Source organism: Phascolarctos cinereus, unplaced genomic scaffold, assembly GCF_003287225.1.
Source record: "Phascolarctos cinereus isolate Bilbo 61053 unplaced genomic scaffold, phaCin_HiC Scaffold_7;HRSCAF=346, whole genome shotgun sequence".
NCBI lineage: Eukaryota > Metazoa > Chordata > Mammalia > Diprotodontia > Phascolarctidae > Phascolarctos > Phascolarctos cinereus.
This window is the reverse complement of record NW_027556180.1, coordinates 147,650,020-147,668,414: the sequence shown is the minus strand read 5'-3', so window position 1 is coordinate 147,668,414 and position 18,395 is coordinate 147,650,020. Positions and strand designations below refer to the sequence as shown.

The following is an 18,395-nucleotide window of genomic DNA, read 5'->3' as shown; positions in this document are numbered from 1 at the left end:
AAGTGGGACATGACCATTATGTGAAGCTTTTGAAAAAGTTGTGCTGGTAGTACTTAAATATCATTTATTACTGAACTGCCTTTGATGCAAGATTAGGATGTGTGGAATACTCATGAATATCCATGAAAATTGAATATTGACAATTCTAGGCTCATTGCTCACAATGCACAAGAGATAAATATATATCCATATGCCACTGGTGAATACATTGCTGCTGTGTTTACTTTTTAAGTGGGGTGAGAAACAGAATTATACCATGAGACGACTATGCAATGAAAGGTTATAAGCCAATTTTTGGACTGAAAAAAACAGGGTGTGACGATTATGCAGTGGAATATGGTATGAAATGTTTCAGCTGCAAATCAAATGGAAAGGTCTTACAGGACTTAAGGTACATCATCAAAGCAGATGGTGATGCCTTTTCTTTAATGTCATCTACTTTGATAAAATCATACCCAATTCTTATTTTAAGACATTTGACAGTGAGAAATTAAAATGATCAAAGAGAAATAAGAATTGGTCTGAAGCCCAAAAAGTTCTGGAAAAGCTTGAAAAGGATTTTAAAAATCAAATAAGAGAGATAGAAGAGAATTGGGAAAAGATGTGAGAATTATGCATAAGAATCATGAAAAAAAGAGTCGACAGCTTGGTAAAGGAAGCACAAAGAATGGAAGAAGATATACAAAAGTTCACTTAAGAAAGTAACTCCTTAAAAAGTAGAATTGGCCAAATGGAAAAGGAGGCACAAAAGCTAATTGAAGAAATAATCCCTTAAAAATTAGAATTGGGCGAGTAGAAGCTAATGACTCTATGAAACTTCAGGAATCAAAGAAGGAAAAAATAGAAGAAAGTGCATTAGAAAATGATCTTCCCTTCATTGCTGACCTAGGGGATAATGGGCATGCAAGATTTTATATGCTTTTAGATGCAATCAATGTATTGGTTGATTTTGCTGAGCTTTTCTTTTTCCTTTAAAATTTTTGTTACTGAGGAAACTTTGCCATTTGGGGGAAGGATGTATTTGGAAATAAATATAAAAATAAAATGCAATAAATATTTACCACGGGAAGAGTGAATTGGTCCCAGAATTGAACAGGAGGAAGACTTTGAAATTGTACAGTACTTTTAATCGTTTTTTGAAAACCATTATTCTCTTGGTGATGCTGTATTATTGCATATTTAGGACCCCACAATATCCAAAGAATTAAAGTTTCAAGAGAATTAGAGAACAATAGGGATGATATATATATAGATAGATAGATAGATAGATAGATAGATACATATTTATATATATATATATATGAAGAATGGACTTAGGCTGCAATATATTTCAAAATGATGGATATGTGTAAACAATAGCATAAAATATTACATTTGGGAAATACATAATTTAGAAGGGCTGTGGGCCACTCACAGAGCAAAAGAAAGTGAGGGATAAAAGCTCTATATTTTTTGTGTGTGTTATATGGATATTATTGTGCCTTGAGTAAAAAACATGTAAAGTAAAAAACATGAGGAATTGAGAGAAACATGGGAAAACTTGTAGAACTACTATAGTGTGAAGCAAACAGTACCTTTTAACCACAAATGGAATAATTATAGTGCTGTAAAAGAAAACAACACTGAAAAGTATTTGAATTCAGACTCTGAACTGACAATAAAACGAACTTCCTGTTTTTAAGTAGAAGGGTCAGGGACTATGGGATTGAAATATTGCATATACAGTTGGTCACAGTCCTTTTGTCAGTCAGATTTGCTTAGCTGTTTCTCCTTTTGACAAAGTAGGGTTCAGCATTTGTCCTGAGGACATATTGGGATGAGTTTATGACATTTAAAAAATACAAAAATGAATCAATAAACCTTTAAAAAAAACAATATCCATGATATACAGCTAAAGAAAGCTCTATAATTTAAATGCTGCAATTGTACCATAAAATATAGAAAAGACCTAAGGGAAGGCTTAGGATGTTGGATCAATACTGCCCCAGGAGAGGAAGTGTAGATAGATTGAAATCTACACCAATGGAAGATGTTCTCGATCTGACCTGATTTGGGTCTGGTCAGAGTTGGGAATAATAACAACAACATTTATATACTGCTTTTAGAGCACATTACAGAGCACTTTATGTAAATTATCTCATCTGAGTTTTACAATTACTCAGTGAGGTAGGTGCTGAGGAAACTAAAGCTAAGAGAGTTTCAAACTATCTACCAGTGATCATGTAGCTAGTATGTGACTGAGGCAGGATTTGAACTCGGGACTTCCTGACTCCAAAGCCAGCACTTTATCCACCATACTACCTAGATCACATTAGAATGAAATGAGACAGTAACTTTTAACAAAAGTAGGGCTTTTTTTACAACAATCTCGAAAAAAGCATATCCAGCAAGGATATTTTATTTATTCAGTTGAGCAAAATTCCTCTCCCTCTGAATTTACAATGGTGGTGCTTCTGATAGGAAACATGTTTCAAACCTGAAAAGCTTCTGACTACCATGACTTCTTGTGTGCTGAGTTTTTCTACTTACAAGAAAGCTCTATCAGTGGCTCCAACCTTAATCTCTTGGACAAATTAATCATTAATGATAGTGTCATTGCCTTTTTAGGAAAAGAATACCTCCCTCCAAAGGTATAGTGACATCCTGTGTCACTCTGTTCCATATCTTCTGTTACAGCTGCCACAATGGTAGTATATAGCATATATTTAATTCTAATTGAATTGTTAAAACTGAACTTCAACAATTTTGGCAGTTATGTAGCTACACACTGAAGTTATACTAGATTTGAAGATGAGTTCAAAACAGAGCTGAATCTTAAATTACCAGATATTAATTTCATAGATATACCAAAAATATATTTAATTCTAATTGAATTCTGATTTGACATTAACAATTTCGGCAGTTGTGTAACTGCACAGTGAAGTTATATTAGATTTGTAGATGAATTCCAAACAAGAAAGATTGGATCACCAAATATTAGTTTCATCAGTACACTAAAAATAGGAAATAAGCCAAAATATATCACCTTCATTTTTTTTTTTAGTGTAAGATTAAAATTTGTGTAAAATGATCCTAAGTGATAATTATTTTTCTTCATTTATTAAATTTATTTTTCAGTTAATTCATCACCTAGACTGTTGCAATAGCTTTCTAATTGGCTTCCCTGCCTCAAATTTCTCCCCACTCTACCCCTTTCTCCTCACATCTGCTAAGATAATTTTTCTAAAGCATAGGTCTAACCTTGCTCGATAAACCCCCCTAGCTCCCTATTGCTCTACTATAAAATACAAAGCACTGTTTTTGCCACTTAAGGCTCTTTACAACCTAAGATCTTCCTACCTTTCAAGTCTTTTCACATTTTATTCACCACTGTAAATTCTACATCCCAGTAATGCCATTCTCCTTGCTGTTTCTCTTATCTCCTCTTTGCCATGTATTTGCTTGGAATTTTTTCATTGTTTCTGCCTCTTGACATTCCTAGATTCTTTCAAGACTTAACTCAAATATCACCTTTTGCAGGAGGCCTTCCTGGTTCCCCCAACCACTTGAACTTTCCTCTCTTAAAGTTGTCTGTATATCTTTTGTGTAAACCTATTTATTTACATATTGTCTCCCTAATAAGGTTATATATGTGGAGGGCAAGAACTGTTTTTGTGTTTTTACCTTTCTTTGTGTCCCCAGAACTTGGTACAATGCCCAGTGGCTTAGCAAGGGTAATGTTTATCAGTTGATTGGTTGATTGAGCAAATAAGGACAGTGAAATTTTGCTATTCTCTTTGTTTCAATAAATTATATGATTATAAAGCCATAACCTAATGTTAAATATTGTTTGCAAATTCCTGTCTAATACTTTCTTATACCATCATCAAGGATATCTTCAATATATGTATGCTATAATGAATGAAATTTCTAATTCTTCTTTTGGTGGAAACTGTTATTTATATTTCAAATAAAGTCTTGGTAAAATAAAGGATGATGATTGAGTCAAATAATGTTCTTTATCAGACAGAACAGAGCCTCTGAAAAGGAAAGCTTAATATAAGAATAATAAGTACTTTAGTACTATTGTGTTTTTAAGTTATCTTTATGCTATGAAGGATTTTCATCACAAATTTTTTTTGTGATATTATTTGCGTATGACAAGCAACATGGCACAGTTGTTAGGAGGACCTGGATTCAAGTCCCACTTCTGACACATTGTCACTAGATCAAATTCACCTCTCAATGACCAAGCAGCTAAGATGATAAGTTTCAGAGCAGGTCCTGGTTTGCATTGGTAGAGAGAGTTTTTTCCCCAGGTATTCCCTATAGCAGTAGAATCATAGATCCAATTTTTTAAATTACATATCAATAATACATGTACTTATTCCTTTTCTTTGGATATTAAGCATTCTGGATATGCTGAAATTGGAAGGAAAAGTAATGAATGGCCTTCGTGATCTTGGGATTAAAGAAGAGAACTTCAACAAACTTTTAAAATTAAATACACATCATGTAGATGACAATTATGCATTAGATATTCGACATACTTCAATAATGGTATGTATCTCTGTATGTAATTCTAAGTCTTTAGGCAAAAAAACTTTTAGCAAATTACTTAAGGCTTAATACTGCATAAATCCTGTTAAGTGGACGAGCCATTTGCTAGGATTAGGTTTAACAGTGGTGGTAAGAGACCTTCCATTTTTGCTACATTTTTTTTTTGCAGTACCTCTTTTGAGTTCCTTAAGTGTAAGCTTTTATTCACATATGTTAGAAGAAAACACCAAGAACTTGTTCAGTATTCTTGTCATGTTAAAACAAATATTTTTGTGGTGCTTTATATATAGCCTCTACTTATAAATTTGTTTCTGTAGTCCAGCATCTGTAGAAATGAAGTAGCAAATAGATGAGACATTCTATATTTCTAGATATAAGAAAAACAGCTCAGGTACTGGGATATCCTTGAAATTATGTTTTTGTTAATCTTAGTTTCAGAAGTATGTTAAGTTTTATATCATCATCATTTCTCATATGCCGTTATTGGCCCGATTTCATTTTTGAGCTAGGTATCTAATTTTAAGTTTATTCACATTACTTTTTTAAAATGTTTTATGAAAAATAAAAATAACTATTTAAATAACTCTTGTTATTGATTTTATGGTCATTAGTTGAAAGTTTCTTATTTGACTTTTCTGGAAGAGTACTACCATGGAAATAGAAGCATGATAAACATGAAAATTTAGCATGTTCATTTTCAACCATACCATATACATTAGAAAAAGGTCATAGCATAGATCCTGAAGTCCTTGGCACAGCAGAGTATGGGTTTGTGTTTTTGGTACATTTTTTTTTTGGTGAGGCAATCAGGGTTAAGTGACTTGCCCGGGGCCACACAGCTGGTAAGTGTCAAATGTCTGAGGCTGGATTTGAACTCAGGTCCTCCTGACTCCAAGGCCAGAGCTCTATCCACTATGCCACCTAGCTGCCCCTTTGGTACATTTTTATTTCAAAAGATCACTAGGTGACCAACAAAATATTAACAGATGAACACTATTACTTCATAGGTTGCTGAAAGTCAGAACATAACAGAAAAATTTCTGTCAACAGAAGTATCAACTTTATTGTTGGGATAAATATTTTGCAAGTTTGCCCTATCATCTGTTGAATCATTTGGCTTTCAGTTTAATGATGTCTGGAGTTTTTAAGAATCGAACATTTAGAAATACATTAATCATTGAACTGCCTGACTTAGTATTATTGTAAAACATTCAATTAAGTACCTTTTCCCTTGAATTAATGCAAAATTATTATATGCTTTTAGATCTGATTTTATAAATTTTTATTCTCAATCTTTCAATGAAAATTTATGTAAGATTTTATAACATACTTTCATGTCCTATATTTTAAGTAATATAGTATTTATATATTGAAGTTACTGAAGGTGAAATTAAGAATCAAGCATTTGTTTAAAACAACTAGACGATTCTGCTGTTATATTTAATGCATTACTTTATAAAGACTGATAAATTTGTATTCATTTTTATCCTTACTTAATTTTTCTTTCCGTAAAATCCTAGTCTTGACTATTTATGCTTCCTTTTTCCCACTTTTAATCCTTTTTTTTCACTCATCATTCTCCTTCCCAGTCCTTTCCAAGGAATATCAAACCATGATTGCAATGGTGTAAGTATTCATATTCTATACTCTTAACAAGTCTCTTCTTCGTAATTACTGCTCTCCTCTATTTTTCTTACTTGCTTTTTTTTTCTGGTCATCCTAACAATGAACAAAATGGAGGGATTAATGGAATTCCCCTTTTCTACCCCTAGAAGTTGATGCAGTATTATATTAAGTGTGGGAATTTTGAACTCTATAATAATGAACCAGTATTTCTCTTGAAATCTGTGTAATTTCAAGAACTTTGTTGTCTGGTACAGTCCAGTTTCTAGTAAGATGGTCTCTGGGAGAAGAATTTGGTTATATACCTTATTCCTGGGAGTTGTGTATATTCTAACCAAAGTCCAAAGTTGTGGCCAGTAGGTTTTAGACTGTATTCCAGTGACCTAAAAAATCAACACCAAAAACAAATGTTTATTGAATGCTCACAAGAGGTAAGGTCTTATATTAGTTGCACTTCAGGCAATCTAGTTGGGAAGATAAGACATAGAAAAATATTAGAGTTGTCATACCAATATATTAACATAACAATTTGAAACTAATAAAGGAAGTTTTACCAGTCAGTGCATTATTTGTTTATACATTAATTAATTTTAAAATTACACACACAATAATTGTTGTAGAAATTCTAGACATGGAGCAATCGCTTTAAGGTTGGGGGATTGTCAGGTAAAGTTTTATGGATAAGGTAGAATTTAAATTCTTTCTTATTCACATATATTCACATTGTTGGGAAGTACATGAAAATTATTAAATCTAAGCATTGCCCTCAAATAGTTGATGAGACTATTGGATAAACAAACTATTTATAAGAAACATATAGATATATAGATATTTCCTATATTTTATAATCTTTTTTCAACAAGAGCATGGGACTTTAGAGTATATTTAGTTCAGCCCTTAAGACTAAGGGTTAGAGAGTCTAAAATTCATAAGCTTGTTATTCAGACCCTTTGTCAGTTCATATATTACTTTCCTGATTTTAGGCCCAGTGTTCTTTCTACTGTATCACATCTGATTTCAAATAAGTCTTTATAAATTTGAACACATTAATGCCATTTTTACTAATAATGAAAGAGATATTTGTGAAAATAATGAATTTCTGATTAAACACTGTATTTAACTAGAGAGTGAGAGATGAGTATGTAAAAAAAATCCACTTCTTGATGCTTCATGACAAGCCTACACCCTTCTCCCACAGTAGGTTACCTATAGATCCAGTTCTTTTTCAATACCAGCAGTTGTTGAACAGATTAGATGAGCACCCTGTAGTCTTTATCTATGAAAAGATCTGCACAGACACATTTTATCAATACCTATGGTATAATTTTCAGGTGGGTAGGTACTGCTTTATCTTGACTAGTCAGACTGAAGTAATATGATTCTTTGGTAACAGACAGGTCTCAGAGTATTCTTGTTAAAATATTCAGCTATCTAGAAAGAGATGATCATGAGACAAAAAATACGTCAAAGACCTATGATTTCTTCAATATGGGAACTCCTCTCTGTAACTTATAGTTCTAACGATTTGCCTTAGTGGATAAGGGATGCAGTTAAAAGACTATTGGTTTCTTAAGGTATACTAATTAAGTGACTTGTTAAAATCTACATGCAGTATATGTGCATCATGTCTCTATTTACTAGGTTTAGTAACCATTTCAAAAAAGAAAATAAGGTTAGTTTGGAAGGACTTGTTCTTAATAAACCCAGCTTGATTCCTAGTAATCACAACTTTCTCATCTGAATGCCTACATAACACATGCCTATATAATGCTTATGTAATGCCTATATAACACAGTCTAATCCATTAAGTTTTAACTGTATACCTGTTTTCTAATTGTTATTGTGATAAAAAGACAAAACAAAAAATAGTCCTTCGAAGAGTTCACATTTTTCTAAGGAGGTACAACCCGTAGAAAGATGAACAAATGAATGGATGAATAAATAAATGAAAAAGCTTTTATTAAGCGCTTAAATATGTGCACAGCATTGTACTAAATGATAGGAATGCAAATGAGAAAAGCAAGACAGTCTATGCTTTAAAGGAGCTCACATTCTTGTAGGAAAGATAACATATAAAGAAGGTTTCAGTTATAAGTCATATATAAAGGCCCTATGGTCTTTAGGGTAAGGTGGCAAAAAGACCGTATCTTTTTTCTTTTTTTTTCTTTCTTTTTTTGGGGGGAGTGGGGAGAGCTGGGCAGTGGAGTTAAGTGACTTGCCCAGGGTCACACAGCTCGTGTCAAGTGTCTGAGGCTGGATTTAAACTCAGGTCCTCCTGATTCCAGGGCCAGTGCTCTATCTACTGCGCCACCTAGCTGCCCCCTCCTATGTCTTTTTCTGGTATTGAACCATTTAACAGTGCCAAGGATTTGTTTGGTAAAAATGCTCATATCCAGATCTTCAGTAGCTACAGCAACTGAGGAGGTAAGGGCTACAGAATCTGCCAAAGCAGTTGCCAGGTCATATCTCCAAAAGGGGTAAGTCCTTGGATGATGGCTATTACTATGTGCACTGAGTTGGAAGCAAGGCAGGTAGTCTGGAGGACACTGCTATTCTCAGGGCTTTTGAGCTCATGGCCCTATACTGTCTTAGTTCTGGTCTGAGGAAAGACAATGGTGATTTGATTTGACCAGCCCATACTACCTTCTGTTTCTCCCTCAGAAGGCCTTGTTAATTCGACTAGCATAACTTCCTTGTCCTATGGTATACGCTGTTATGAAGTTTTATGTACACAATGCCTTTATTTCTGTCTTTGACCTCCTTGGGAATCCCAACTATGCAACATCTGAGTCAGTTACTTTTTTTTTTTTTCAAAGTTCCAAACTGTTTTCCAGAATGGTTGGACTACTTCACAGTTGCACCAACAGTGTATGTGCCTTCCTAAAGCCTCTCCAACACTTACTATTTCTGGTTTTCTGGGTTTTTTTTTTAATGTTTGCTATTGAGGCCTGTGAGAAGAATTGGAACAGTCTGTCATGTGCTTGATAATAGTTTGCATTCTTCTTTGAGAAGTTTTTTTCTCTTCTTTGACCATTTATCCATTAAGGAATGACTTGCTCATATATTTGCTTTGTTTTCCTATACATCTTGATTTTCAGATCTTTATCAGAGATAATTGAAGCAAACTTTTTCATCTAATCAACTTTCTGTCTTTAAACTCTCGTATTTATTTTGTTCATGTAAAATCTTTCTATTTCTATGTTTTAAACTCTGAACTAGTTGAAAAGCTTTTTATGATGTGCTTTTCTTTCAATGCCTATCCCTTTTGTTCTTTATAATGACCATTTCAATTACATGGTAAGAATTTTGTTTGTGATAACTTCTCAATCCTCCAGAGAAATATTATCATTTTTAATGTCTTTGTCCATGGGGTTATATAGATATTTGGCTGAACTTTTTGAAATCTCTTTTCCTAAATTTCAGAGTATACATCTGACTATACCAATCCGTCCTAGTGTAGATGTTTGAGGACCTTATAGCCCTCCATAGAAGCAATAGGCCCTTTGATAAAGGTACATTTTAACTTAAATAGTGGAATTTTTAAAGCCACATTTCAGACTCTTAGGATGATGGGGTTATGGTGCAAAGAAATAGTGTTTCATGGCAAAAGATGTTTGGATCATGGGCACCAGAGAGATAGCCACAAATGGAGAGGAGAAGATAGGTCCAGATTTCAGTCACTGAAAAGACAAGTATACAACTGCTTCTCAAGTTATAAGAAGGGTAATATCTAGAGCTCAACTATGATGATGGTAGAGTCACAGCAAGAGGGGGAAAGGGGATCAATGATCTAGCAAGAACCACCCTCTACACCTATCACATAGATGAGCTAATGTTATATTTAGCATAGGAATTCCTTGATAACTATTCTCCTAACACAGGACAGCTCAGTGATATAGGCAAGAAACATTAATTCTGTAGGTGGGGGGAGGAGTGGATTGTTTTCTCATTTCTGATATAATAAATGGAGAAGTACTAAGGACTAGTCAGTGAAGGCCCTACTGTACCATTGATCATGAAAGTTTCTAGATATAGAGAGTTCCAGAAAAGACAGAGATTCTAGGCTGGAGGAGAGAAAGGGTACACAGGAAAGAAAGCCTGTCATAAGAAAGCCTGTATACCCAGTAAACCAGAGAGGTTTTTGGATCTATTATTCAAGTGTTGACAGTCTGTTTGCTAAGTATCTACTGTGGTATGATCCTAAAATGAACTAGTTATTTTCATATTATATTTCATGTTATGTTACTAAGGAGAGCTGTCATACTAAGTCAAAGTATTTTACAGGAATGTGGTGCTCGTGACCATATGATTGGATGAAAGAAATGACTTTTTGTGAATAATGAAACAATTTCTTTGGTCTCTATTCACTTTGCTGTATGAGGAACAATAGTCCAAATAGATATTATTGTGGTGGAGGACAGTCTGAAGTGAACTCTGACCCTAATTCTGAGGTAGAAGAGTAAGTTCATCCCAGAACCCTCCTAGGAAGAGCGAATGACTATCAAGAAAAACATTTAGCACCTAATAGAAAGCCAATTAGTAATCTTCATTATATATTCACATCATAAAAAAAGATTCCTTGGAAAATGGACCCAAAAAGAGAACTCTTAAACAATTGTCTGATTATTAACATCAAGGAGGGCATATGTAACTCTTTCCTCATTCTGTTTCACAGAGAGGGGAGGAAGAAGGAGCAAGCTATGGGATGAGTGTTTCAGAGCAGCGCAACTGTAAAGCTTGCAAAAGTGGACATCCCTATTAAACTGAACTGATAAGTCCTGGAAGAAAAATTATGTAATTGTAGGATTGTTCAATGACAGGGAAAAGAGAACATAGGGCAGTGGTTGTAAAGCACCTGTGCATGTCTGATCATTGCACAGGACAAGGAGACCTGGGCTAATTGTTTCCTATGGAGATTGACATTTACTCTACTCCCTGAATTAGAGAACTGTGAGCTGAAAAGTGGCAGGAAAGAGAGCTGACAAGACCTAGAATACCCAAATAGCCAGGACTTAGAGCAAAAGAGGAATACTAAATGGCCAAGTTTCCCTGATTACTGAATGGGAAAGCTAGTGGGGTTATAAATAGTAAAGCTGTTAATTCTGTCCTTGAGAATTATTTCATTTCCAAGTGGCAGCAGCTGATTCTAGACATTTGAACTATGTCTAGAAATACCTGGTTTAGGTTTGTACTTATAGCCTAGTTATGAGTAGGCTGAATCTGGGAAAGGTGATAGGTATAGGTATATATACTATAGGTATAGATATATATGCATAGATGTAAGTAGTAATTGTTTTTATTATATTTTATATTCCTTGTTATGAGTAAAGGCTGTATACCATTAAGCCACATTTCTGTTCAATTCTTTTGTGCCATGCTCATGTAATTAGTATTTGTTGCAATACAGTGGACCAGACTGGAAGGTAGAAGTACCCAATGGTGGGGGGCTTGACCCAAGACTTCAATGGGATAGATCCACACTAACCATGCCTACTTTATTATTGAGATAAGCAGTTCCCACTCACAACTGGGTGGATAGAAATTGCAACTCTTTAAGGGAGATAGAAGTGGCAATTCTTGAAGAATGTTAGTGCTTATGGAATGATAGAAAGGAGTAAGGCTGTGCTCCTAAATTTTGCCTGTCTGAACTAATCTATTTTTCCTTTTTAGGGTTTTTTTCAGAGGCAGCTAGTATTAGTAGCTATTTTATAATGAAATTTGAGATCTGATATCAAGATTCCTTTCCAACTTTTTTGTTGTTTCTCTTGATATTTTTGATTTTTTTATTCTGTTGTATGAATTTTATTCTTCTTTTCTCTAAATCTCTAAATTATCCCTTGGATAATTTGATTCATATTACATCAGATCTCCTGATTAGAATACTTTTGGTTTGCTACTAATACTCATTGTGACCTTGGCCAAGTTACTTCTCTGGGTCTCAGTTTCTTCTTCTGTATAAATGTGGCAGTGAGATTAGATGGCAGCATAGCATATTGAATTAAATGTCAGAATTAAAGTCAGGAAGACTCATAAACATTTTATAATCATGAGACCCTAAGCAAATCAGTTAAACTCCCTAAGCCTCAGTTTCCTCACCCACAAAATACAGCTAGTAATAATAATCGTTTATGGGGTTTGTATCAAATGAGAAAGTATATCAAGTATTTTTTAAAATGCTTAATAAATGCCAGCTATTATTGTTGTTGTTGTTGCTGCCTCTAAAGTTGTTTCCAGTACTATGAGTCTGAGATCTATTCTTAAAGTCTCACTAGCAAAAACATCAGAAAAACAAATATTTGTATACAAGGTGTATAAGACTGCGATATACCTAGTTGACTATAGAAGTAACTGTACAAAGCTAAAATGATAGTAGACATGCACCAAAAGTTGATTTCAAATTAAATTATAAAATGAGGACAAAGAAATTTATATTTATATAATTTATATTTACAAAAATACTTATTCTATCTTTTATTTCCTAGCTTTATTTTCCTATGTCTACCAAATATTAAATATCACTTCTGTAAATTATTGGCTTCTTTTCTAGTGGATGAATAATTTAGAACAAGATGATATATATGCTATGTGGCCAATGAGTTGCCAGGAACTTTTGGAGCCAATATTCCCTGGAAATATACCTTCAATTAGGCGTAATTTTTATAACCTGGTAAGTTGTTCAGTCTTAAAAGCCATTTCATACTCTGACAAAGTATATAGATTTCAAAGAAATAGCAGCCTTTTTGGAATTGTCATACTAGACTAAGCAAACCAGAGGGAAATTGGGATATGGAAGGTATTTACAAGAGTGTTATAAGTTATCACAGCCCAAGATTCAGTGACACACTTTCTATACTAAAGAAAGTAGGTGTGGAATAGGCAATAGCTATGGCAACCTGGAAATTCAAGAATAGCATCTAGGGTGGTACATCTGAGCATTGACTCATGTATTATGTTCCAAGATGTTGGCTCCTATTATAGAATATCTAAATGTTTTACATAAACTTCCTCAATTATAGACATACCCATCTGCGGTTTAGTTCCATAAAACATAATTTTAGGTGAAACTATTTTAGCAGCAGCTTCGTAACAGAAATGTTATGAATGGAAGGTTTGTTTCTGAGCAACTTAAACTTGAACAACAAAACCGTAATATATATCCTTAGAGAAAAAGTGCCTGCCAACAGATCTGAATTAGGGAGATCTGTGACATCGTCATCAGAGGGCTTTAGAATTGGAGAGGAAGGGTTGCCAGATGACTACATGATGTTAACATCCTCTAAGGGGTAAGGTAAGAGAAGCTAACTTTACCACCTGGAAACAGGTAGTTTAAAATCTAACCACAGATGACCACTGTCAGGTGAATTAGCCATTCTTTTCTTCTCTCCCACAATCAATATGACCACAGGGTTCGTAAGATACAATCCATTTACCTTAAGGAACAGAACAGCTTAAAAGTACTGAACCCTAATGCAAAGTGTGATTAGAGCTAGAGCCAAGAGTTTTGGGAGCCAAATGCTCTACCAAACCATAGAACAGTAGTTTTTAACTTGAAAGAATTCCTGAAGATTCCAGAAAAAAAACTATATTTCTCCTGTTTGTATTTTCTTCTCCAAAAGGAATTAATAGAATAATTAATTTGATTGTATTCTGTTGTGAATGTGGCTACTTATCAACAAAGCTATTATATAAAGTACTTAACATTTCTCTGTGGTATTTAACAACCAATATGAAGAACAGAGACATAAACTAAGCCTTGTGGTTTGGTTGGCCTTGTTTTGCTGCCCTCCAAGAATTAATTCAAAGATGCAGGAAATCCTGATTTTTAGTGTAGGGCTTGTAGTGGAGTGAGTCTTTTTAATTCTTTTTATGCCAAATATAGTGATGCTCAGATACCAATTTCCTATTCATTTTAAAAGATTTATTATACTCTATTACAATATTAAATATTTGAATTGATTTTAAATTCTAAACTAATAGAAAATAAAGGAGGTTTGTAAGATATGATTGCTATTTTCACATATGGCATGGTATACATTTTAAATTAAATGTCATTCTATAGCTGTATGAGGCTTTTTTGAGGGCAAGGAGTACTGGTTTCTTAATTTTGAAGATTTAGCACAGACATGATGATATATGCTGAGGATAAGATAACATGTTTGATGAAGAAGATAGTACACTTCCAAAAAGTGCCATGAGTAATATTGACATTTATTTCTATTTACCACAGTGTTTTGAAAACAACTACACAAACTAAAATTGTTTGATAGCTAATTTTTCCAAAATGTTTACCTTAACAGAGAACTATAATTAATAATTTAATTGACTGAAAACCACACTGACTTTAAATTTCACAAGGGGAATAGCGGATATTTAAAAATAAAAAATAATTTTAATTACTAAATTCTATTTTCCTCTTAGGTTCTTTTTATCAATCCTGATCAAGAAATTACAGCAGATTTTGTAAAAATTGCTGAACTGTTCTATCAATATAGAATCCCTCTAAGGTAATTTCAAATTTGCAACATTAAATTGATCTTTTTAATTAAATGTTATTTAAATACCATTGCTTGAGATTGAAATGTTGTTTTACCATTAGGTTAAAAGTCAGAAAGTTTCAGTGTTTATTTAATCTGTCTTATTGTCTAGCTTAAGCTTTAAATTTCTCTTTTTTTCCTGCCCTCAAGGAGTTTATATTCTTGTTTGTTTGTTTTTAATTTCTTGTAAAAGTAAACAGATAGCTCACATGTTAAAATAACCCTTCTTAATCTTCCAGGTTCTAGTCAGGTAGCATGTGGTCAGTGAAAGCATGTATATATCCCACCTGTCAGCATTCCAAAATGAACTTAATAGTGATAATTTTTGATGTCTTCTCAATAGAATTGAAATTTTTTCATATCTCCCAACTCTTTGATCTACTATGTATTATCTCCTGATTATGCCCTTGTTTTGTTACTGCTACTTTCACAGGTGTCCAGTATTCCTTAGGTGATTTGACGGGTATCTGGATAATAATAATAGCAGTAGTTGTGCCATTGATCATGCCCTGTATTTAATGATACTTTCAGGTGGTTATTTACTAAAGCTTATGGTTTTATTTTGTTGTTATTGTTATTGTTGGTTTAATTTGGTACAGACCAGTGATTTCTTTAGTAGGAAACTTCTAGTCAGAGAACTTCATCCATCCATGTAGAACTACAACTGTCCCACAACTTAGAGCAGACCTGCACAACTTGTAAATTTCTTCAGGCTGCAGATAGGTTAGACCATAGACAGACTGGGGAGGGTTGGTTGCCACAGGTCACATGACAAACAGGAGAGTACACAGAAGCAACCTTATTTTTTTCTTGGGCCACTACAAGTGGCCCCTAGGCCGTATGTTGTGCAGGCTTGACTTAAAGTCTTAGACAGTTGCCTGGGCTCCTGAAGGGTTAGTGACTTGTCCAGCCAGAAAGTAAAAGAGGTAAGACTTGAACTCTCCTCAGGACATCATGACTTTGATGCCAATTCTCTCTCTCTCTTTAACTTTCCAAACTGAGTTTTGCTGGTAATTTATAAAAATGCTAGTGAGTTACGTTGTTTTATTCTATATCCTTTTGATTTGCTTAAGTTACTCTTTCCACTGATTTTAGTTGTGTCTTTAAGTAAATCTACAAAAAGCAATAATTTTCTTACCTTTTTCACAGGGCTTATTCTCTCATTTTCTTTTTCTTGTCTTGTTGTTATACCTAGAATTTCTAAAACGGTAGCAAATAATAGGAGTGCTAATGGAGATCCTTACTTTACTGCTGATCTTATTGCAAAGTCATCTAGAATTTCTCCATTACAAATAATTCTGACTCTTGGTTTCATGTAGTTAATATTTACCATATTTACTCCCATAGTTTTTAATGTTTTTAACAAAAATCAGTGTAATATTTTGTCAAAAGCTTTTCCTGCATCTATTTAATAATCAGATGATTTATATAATTTTTGTTTACTAATCAGTTTAAAATGTAATTTTCTACATACACCTATAAGATTTTTATACCCTAGAACAGATCATGGCTGATATTTATGAAAGTGCCAAACATAACAGAAATATGCATAATCTTTTTGGGTTTTGTTCAATAATAATCAGAGGTCTGTCATATCTAACTTGTGTAAAATTCTGTTCAGGCCCTTAACTTCTTTCTTGTTTATCTTTCTAGCAGCTTTGCCTAGGTTTGAAAGGAGTCCCATCAAGACTCCCAACTGTTATAGTTTCTCTTGCTCCCTATGATTCAGTTAACTTTTGCCCTAATCATTTAGATGTTTTTCCATATAGTAAATATATAGTATATGCATGTGTATGTGCATATATATGTATATATACACACAAATATATGTATGTAGTTAGTATTATTTATTGTCTATAGTACCTTTAAGTGTAATGTATTTCCCTGTTCATCTCTTTTAATTGTATTTCCTTGTCTCATGTCATTCATGTCACTCATTTGTGTGTCCCTCTTATTTTTTTAGTTCACCTAAGGCACAATCTCTTATTTTAACTCCATGAATCATTGTTTTAAATGTGTTTCTTATAAACAACATATTATTGGATTCTTCTTCCTCTCATTCATTCTATTATACTTTATCATATTATGGATTAGTCTTTATTATATAGTTAGCTATTTTTTTATCTCTACTATATCTTCTTGTCCTTTTCCATCTCTTTACCCATCTTTTTTCTCTTTCCTCTCTTTACAAGGAAGAATTCAGTGGTGAAATAGGTTTGTGATTGGTGATGGTGATCTTTAATTGGAGCAAAAGGTTTCTTATGGGGGGCAGAGCCAAGATGGCGGAGTGAAAGCAGTGACTTGCTTGAGCTCTCCCCCAAATACTCATAAAAAATGTCTCTAAACAAATTCTGAAGCAGCAGAACCCACAAAAAGACAGAGTGAAACAAATTTCCAGCCCAAGACAATCTGGATGATTGATCAGAAAGGTGTAGCATGCCGGGCTGGGAGTGCAGTGCAGTGAGGCATGGGCATGCAGGCAGCACAGAACCTGGAGCAGGCCTCAGAGGACTGAATTGCGGGCAGCTGTGGAGGTTTCCAGACTCCTCAATCCATCAATGCTAAAGACAACTTAGAAGGTCAGTGGGAAAAGTCTGTTTCTGCTGTGCTCAGAGAGGAAGGTGGGGTTTCAGCTCCATTCCCCAAGAGCGTGGCCCTGGGGGGGGGGAAGCTGCATCCAGAGCTTCTGGCCCACAGACTGAGGGGAAATCCAGTGGCTGATCAGAGAGGGATTGCAGAGATCTCTTTGCCAGTGCTGAGGCAGGAATCTCTTGCTTTGCCCGTGTTGGATCTGGTCACAGTTCTGGGCGCATGCTGGGTGAGGAGGAGCGCTGGTGTGGTGGAGCTTGTAGTGGCTGTGAAGAGGAACCCGTCCTCACAGTTACAGGACAGAAAGGAGTACTTGTGGTCACAGGCCATGAAAGGAGTAAACACTCGCCCCTATCATACACCTTGCAAGAACTGAAATTTAAAGGTCCCTAAAGTATCTCTGAAAACAGCTGTACAAACCCCTGAAGCTTGGACAATACATTCTCCACATTGGAAGCAGACTCTTACCTTAACAAAGAGTTTAAAACTCAAGTAATTGGCTGGGATCATGAGCCAGCAGTGCAAAAAGAGTCCGACTGTATTATCTTACTTTGATGAAAAAGAAGATCAAAATATACAACCAGAAGAAGGCAACAAAGTCAAAGCTCCTACATCCAAAGCCTCCAAGAAAAGTATAAATCAGTCCCAGGCCTTGGAAGAGCTCAAAAGGATTTTGAGAAGCAAGTAAGGGAAGTAGAGGGAAAAACTGGGAAGAGAAGTGAGAGTGATGCAAGAAAATCATGAAAAACAAGTTAACAGCTTGCTAAAGGAGACCCAAAGAAATACTGAAGAAAATAACACCTTAAAAAATAGCCTAACCAAATGGCAAAAGAGGTCCAAAAAGCCAATGAGGAGAAAAATGCCCTAAAAAGAAAATTGGCCAAATGGAAAAGGAAGTCCAAAAGATTACTGAAGAAAATACTTTCTTAAAAATTAGGATAGAACAATTGGAAGATAGTGACTTTATGAGAAACAAGACACTGTAAAATAAATCCAAAAGAATGAAAAATTAGAAAACAGTGTGAAGTATCTCATTGGAAAAGCAACTGACCTAGAAAATAGATCCAGGAGAGAGAATTTAAAAATTATTGGACTATTTGAAAGCCATGA

The 18,395-nt window shown here is 34.4% G+C and overlaps 1 protein-coding gene across 4 annotated transcripts in view; it reads left to right on the top strand.

Moving 5' to 3' along the window:
* The window catches only part of UGGT2 (UDP-glucose glycoprotein glucosyltransferase 2), a 209,007-nt gene that overhangs the window by 42,221 nt on the left and 148,391 nt on the right, over positions 1–18,395 (top strand). For all 4 annotated transcript variants that reach the window (XM_078147263.1, XM_078147264.1, XM_078147265.1 and 1 more), the window contains exons 10-12: positions 4,389–4,539; positions 12,710–12,829; positions 14,581–14,666. In XM_078147263.1, coding sequence (XP_078003389.1) covers positions 4,389–4,539; positions 12,710–12,829; positions 14,581–14,666 — 357 coding nt within the window. The remainder of the gene's footprint in view (positions 1–4,388; positions 4,540–12,709; positions 12,830–14,580; positions 14,667–18,395) is intronic.